General features: G+C 49.8%; 1 protein-coding gene across 8 annotated transcripts in view; it reads left to right on the top strand.

Annotated features, from left to right (window-relative positions):
* The first annotated feature begins 267 nt into the window (after window positions 1-267).
* LOC143963178 (pseudouridylate synthase 1 homolog) overlaps window positions 268-6273 on the top strand; it is an 83703-nt gene continuing 77697 nt past the window's right edge. For 4 of the 8 annotated variants that reach the window (XM_077472753.1, XM_077472749.1, XM_077472751.1 and 1 more), the window contains exon 1: window positions 269-335. Coding sequence is in view for 1 of the 8 variants with exons in the window: in XM_077472748.1 (XP_077328874.1) it covers window positions 313-335 (23 nt within the window). In the remaining 7 variants the exon portion in view is untranslated. Of the gene's footprint in view, window positions 336-6273 lie in introns of all 8 variants that reach the window. The other 4 variants (XM_077472750.1, XM_077472747.1, XM_077472748.1 and 1 more) reach the window with 4 other exon arrangements.

The raw sequence follows: 6273 nt of genomic DNA, 5'->3' as shown, positions 1-6273 counted from the left end.
CCATATACACCCCCATATTACTTTCTCCCTTTATCACACCCCCAGATACTAAACTGCCCCCCACATCATCTCCTCTCCCCCCATATCACAGAATCCCCCTCAGCTCATCTCCTCCCCGCCAAGATCACACAAATTCTGTGTACACAACGACTGCAGTTGTATGTTAGTGCTGTGAATGTTTTAATCTAATAAAGTTTCCGCTTCAAAGGGCGGCAGCGGGGCGTTGTGGGAGTTGTAGGCGGCCTGTGATTGGCGCACGCTGTTTGACCCCGGAAGCGGTGTGGCCGGATTTGGTGCGGACCTCGGACCGGAATGATTGAGTTCCGCCGATCAGAGTGAGTGTTGCGGTCTTCAGTGCTGTGTACTGGCATGGCTTGTTATTCGGGGGGGAGGAGGATGGAAGTGACTTTAATACACATGGCTCTCATACAAACACTTTGTATGGAGGGGGGTAGGCGGGTTTTGTATGTTTAAAGTGAAACTGAATTGCAAGAGTGAGCCTTGGCTGTGGTATAGGAAGCAGCTATACAAGTTCATTGTGGTTCAGAGATTACCTGAAAAATGGCAATTTCTGTGACAGTCTATTGGTAGAGGTGTACTTCCTGGCATGTTAGCGCACTCAGGCTCCTCCCATCTTGGTGCATTTAGGTCCCCCCCATCTTAGCACACCTAGCCCCCCTCCCCTCGTCTTAGCGTATCTAGCCGCCCTCTTCTTAGTGCACCTAGCCTCCCTCTTCTCGTCTTAGCGTGCCTACCCCCCTTGTCATAGCGCACCTAGCCCCCCTCTTCTTAGCGCACCTAGCCCCCCCCTCGTCTTAGCACACTTAACCCCTCTCGTCTTAGAATGCCAACCCCCCTCTTAGCGCGCCTAGTCCCCGCTCTTCTTAGCGCGCCTAGTCCCCGCTCTTCTTAGCGCGCCTAGTCCCCGCTCTTCTTAGCGCGCCTAGTCCCCGCTCTTCTTAGCGCGCCTAGTCCCCGCTCTTCTTAGCGCGCCTAGCCCCCTCTCTTCTTAGCGCGCCTAGCCCCCTCTCTTCTTAGCGCGCCTAGCCCCCTCTCTTCTTAGCGCGCCTAGCCCCCCGCTATTCTTAGCGCCCCCTAGCCCCCCGCTCTTCTTAGCGCGCCTAGCCCCCCGCTCTTCTTAGCGCGCCTAGCCCCCCGCTCTTCTTAGCGCGCCTAGCCCCCCGCTCTTCTTAGCGCGCCTAGCCCCCCGCTCTTCTTAGCGCGCCTAGCCCCCCGCTCTTCTTAGCGCACCTAACTCCCCCCTTCTTGTCTTAGCGCGCCTAGGCCCCCCTCATCTTAGCACGCCTAGCCCCCCTTGTCTTAGCACACCTAACTCCCCCCCATCCTCGTCTTAGCGCGCCTAGGCCCACCTATGACTACAGAGATCTAAGGCCCCAATCATACCTAACATTTCACAAATGCGTTTGTTTTTGTTTTGTACTTTTTTTTTTTATCTATTTTTTTTTTTTTTTTTTGCATGTTTTCACGCGATGCCCCCAAGGCATCTCATTCATTTCAGTGGGCTGAACTACACACGACAAACACAGCAAAGATTCTCATGTGGCTTCTTAGTGTGTTTAGTTCAGCGTGTTTTTATTCAGTGTTCATTTGTTGCCAGCGGAAAAACGGACGTCTGCTTACCGTATCTGGGATGTCATTAATAAGGACTGTCCCCAGGAAGGGGGGGAGGGGGAGTTTTAGCTTATTTTGTAAAAAATATGCAAGAACACGTGTTTCTACAAAACCTTCAGGTGTGAATGGAGCATAAGGCACCACAGTCAGGAGATGGGTGATGTCCCCCCTGTGATCTCCTCGCACACAGAGCATTTACACCCGTACAGGGACGGGTTCACAGCCCTGGGTGCAGATGGACTGGGGCCATGTGTATGTCCCTGTACTGGTGTTATCAGTCGGGTGTGCGGGGAGATGTGTACAGCCTCTACATCTGTCATTGACATGTGACAGGCTGTGGGCTGTGACAATACAGAACATCTCCACCTTCCAGGCACATAGACAATCATATGAGTTGTACTGGACTCTGTGCCCATGCGGATGAGCCGATGGATCTACCACCGAATTATGAGATCTGCTTATTGCGTCATCCCTCCCTATTGCAAATCTCTATATTAAAGCAGAAAACAAAATCACTGGCGAGGGAAAAAAAAGTGTAGCCCCCTGCTTTAAATCTGGCTGTAGACGGCTCAGACTAATTGTATATTTTGTATTTGGGTTTTCCCAAACTCAGCTGGGTTGTGCATTTCTCACTGTCGCCAGTAGGTGTCACTGGTACCACAGGCCATAGTATGAGATTTCACAAACAGGCTGAGTTATGAATGTTTATAGTTCCTTCAGCCAGCCAGTCCAGGAGGTTCATAGCCACGTGCTGGGGAAGGATGTATATATATTTGGGACAGGCCATGTGGTAGGTATCTTGCCTCAGGCTAAGGCTTGAGTAGGTGCTACTAGTGGGAGCTCTGTGATTGGGCCCCCGAAGCCTATTTGGGGCCTTAGTATACTGAAGTGGTCCTGAGGTTGTCCTGCCCAGTGTGGAGGAAGCCAAGCCAAGGAGGGAAGATCCAGGGGAGGCCCTTTTCTGAAAGAGAGGTAGGATGAAGGCTGGTCGTCTCAGGAGGGCCTGGAGACTTGCTTGGAGAATACACCAGAATCTGAAAAAGCGCTTGCAGTGTTGCCGGGTCAGCCTAATCACTTGCTGACCGCAATATGTGTATTATATACGTTGCAGTTTGCAAGTGGCCTACCGGGATCATGGCTGAAGATATCAGCTATAACCCCGGTATTGTTTTTTTGTAGTCGGTGGATGGCTTTCTCAAGCGTCACCCCCTCCCCCCCCCCCCCCCCCCCCCCCCGCCGCCAGTGTTTCTTGAGCTTGTTGTTTCCGCCAGTTCACCTGAGAGACAGCCGGCCACTCCCATAGGCCAGGGGTTGACAAATTTGCTTTGAATTTAGGAGCCAGTTAAAAAAGTTAGGAGCCAGTTTTTTTTTTTCAGCTCCCGGGGTAAGGCCACTCATTTTCACCCCCTATCCCTAACTCACAATGGAGCACCCAGTCAATAACTCCATTGAAACGCTGTTACATCAGGGGTATGGGCTGACCAGAAAGAGTAAGGCTGGCAACAGATGGAACTGGCTGGCACTGGTTGCCACTGGAAGGCACGTGGAACTGCCAGATGGCACCGACAGGTGACACTAGTTGGCATTGGCAGGTGACACTGGTTTGGAACTGGCAGGTGACACTGGTTTGGAACTGGCAAGTGGCACTATTGGCACTGGCAGGTGGCCCTGGTTGGTAAATGGCAGGTGGCCCTGGTTGGTGATGGCAGATGGCACTGATTGGCGGTGGCACTGGTTGGTGTTGGCAGGTGGCACTGATTGGCGGTGGCACTGATTGGTGGTGGCATTGGTAGGTGGTGGCAGGTGGCATTGGTAGGTGACATTGGTTGGTGGTGGCACTGATTGGCGGTGGCAGGTGGCACTGACTGGCGGTGGCACTCGGCACTAGCAGGTGGCACTGATTGGGTGCAGGTGGCACTGGGTGGTGGTTGCAGGTGGTATTGATTGGCGGTGGCACTGGTTGGCACTAGCAGGTGGCACTGATTTGTGGTGGCAGGTGGCACTGATTTGTGGTGGCAGGTGGCACTGATTGGCGGTGGCAGATGGCACTGGTTGCCGCTGGCAGGTGGCACTTATTGGTGGTGGAACTGGCAGGTGCCACTGGTTGGCACTGGCAATGATTGGCGGTGGCAGGTGGCACTGATTGGCGGTGGCACTGGTTGGTGGCAGGTGGTATTGATTGGCGGTGGCGCTGGCAGGTGGCACTGGTTGGCGCTGGCAGGTGGCACTGGTTGGCGCTGGCAGGTGGCACTGGTTGGTTGCAGGTGGTATTGATTGGAGGTGGCACTGGTTGGCACTGATTGGTGGCAGGTGGCAGTGATTGGCACTGGCAGGTTTCACACGGAGCACTCTGTTACTGAAATGTAACAGAGGAGCTGGCGGGACCCTGCCGGGTGTGAAACTGACAAGTAACAGAGAGGTGGATATGTCAGATTTCAGCCTGATGTCGGGGTGGGTGGGACCCGGCCGGGGTGGGCGGGACTCAGCAGCTATCAAACACCAGCCAACGATTGGGCTGCTTAAGAAAAGGGGCGGGCCACATACACGTAGCGGCCCGCCCAGATCCCATTGGCTGGTGTTTGATAGCTTGCTGGGTCCCGCCCCCACCCCGGCCGGGTCCCGCCCACCCCGACATCAGGCTGACAGATCCTCCTCTCTCCATTGCGTGTCAGTTTCACACACAGCGCGGTGCTGCAGAGTGTGAAGGAGGGAGGAGGATGGCAGTCAGTGTTAATGCTGCTGCATGTCTGGGGCATCGATAGTGAGTGGGCTGGTGGCAGCTTAGGCGCCAGGTCGCGATTTCTGGTCGCATTGGCGACCTGGCGCCTGGGGTTTGTCGAGCCCTGCCATAGGCAATCAAGGACTAGATCCTCTTTGATCACTTCTATGGCCTTGGAGGACCAGAGTGACATCATGACATCATTTCCGGTCCAGAATAGAAGTAAATCGTTTTTTGTGTATTTTTTTTTTTTTTTTTTTTTAATCTTAAAGGTAAAGGAGAGATTTGGGTTTTTATTTTTAACCTCACATCTCTTCATAAACAGGACCTGTCTATTTCTATTACAAGGGATGTTTACATTCCTTGTAATAGGAAAAAAAGTGATACAAAAAAATAATAATGACAGTGTAAAATTTAAGAAAAATTTAAGGCTCCCCCATCCCTCCGTGCTCACGCACAGAATCGAACGCATACGTAAGTCGTACACACATATAAATGGTGTTCGCACCACACGTGAGGCATCACCGTGAATGTTAGAGTGAGAGCAATAATTCTAGCGCTAGACCTCCTCTGTATGTCTAAACTGATAATCTGTTTAAAACAGGGCTCGACAAAACCCGGGCGCCCGGTCGCATTTGCGACTAGAATTCCAGACCTGGCGCCTGGGGCAGCACAGCTGGGGGTATGCTGTCTCCGCGGCCCCCCCCGGCGCGATCGCGTCGGGCCGCGCCGCCGCCGGCCGGTAATTTAGCCCCCGGCTTTGAGGCCTTCTACGATCCTATGGTTCCTTCTGTAATCTGGCGCCCTCTTGTGGTGGCCGTTGGAATTACAACCAGCAATGCTAATGGATGCAATGCTAATTTTCCCTTCCTTCCCTTTACTCAGAACCCCTAAAAATGATATATATATTTTATTCTAACACCCTAGAGAATAAAATGGTGGTCGTTGCAATACTGTCTGTCACACCGTATTTGCACAGCGGACTTACAAGCGCACTTTTTTGGGGAAAATGTATTTAATAAAAAAAAAAATAAATAAGACAACAGTAAAGTTAGCCCAATTTTTTTTTAATATTGTGAAAGATAATGTTGCGTAGAGTAAATCGATACCAAACATGTCATGCTTCAAAATTGCGCCCGCTCATCGAATGGCGACAAACTTTTACCCTTTAAAATCTCCATAGGCGACATTTAAAAAATTCTACAGGTTGCACTTTTTAAGTTACAGAGGAGGTCTCTGTATTTTTTTTTTTATTTTAACTTTTATTTTAATTTTTTTCACTGTTCTTTAAAAAAAAAATGTCACTTTTGTTCCTATTACAAGGAATGTAAAAATCCCTTGTAATAGAAAAAAGCATGACAGGTCCTCTTGTATATGAGATCTGGGGTCAGAGAGACCTCACATCTCAATTTACACTAAAATGCAATTTAAAAAAAAAAATTGTCATTTGAAAAAATAAATAAAATGTCCCTTTAAGAGCTATGGGGGGCAATGACTTGGAGACGGGTGAGGGGCTTGGGGCTATCTTCCCCTCACTTGTCTCCATGTCAGGCCAGGGACAGGTCCAGATCGCCGTCACGGACCCGGCTCCTAACTTTTTTAGCTGGCTCCTAGATTCCAAGCAAATTTGTCAACCCCTGGTTTAAAACATCGCCTATGGAGATTTGATTTTTAAATACCATAGTTTGTTGCCATTCCACAAACGTGCCCAATTGTAAAGCACGACATGTTAGGTATCTATTTAGTAATCATCATCTTTCACATTTTACAAAAAATGGGGGTATATGTGTGTGTGTGTGTGTGTGTGTGTGTGTGTGTATATGTATATATATATATATATATATATATATATATATATATATATATATATAATTATTATTTTTATTTTTTTTATTAATTAAACTGTATTTTTTTTTTTTTTT

Source organism: Lithobates pipiens, unplaced genomic scaffold (genome assembly GCF_037356315.1).
Source record: "Lithobates pipiens isolate NorthernLeopardFrog02 unplaced genomic scaffold, aLitPip1_a1.2 Scaffold_8, whole genome shotgun sequence".
In the NCBI taxonomy this organism is placed as follows: Eukaryota; Metazoa; Chordata; class Amphibia; order Anura; family Ranidae; genus Lithobates; species Lithobates pipiens.
This window is presented reverse-complemented; position numbering and strand designations above follow the sequence as displayed.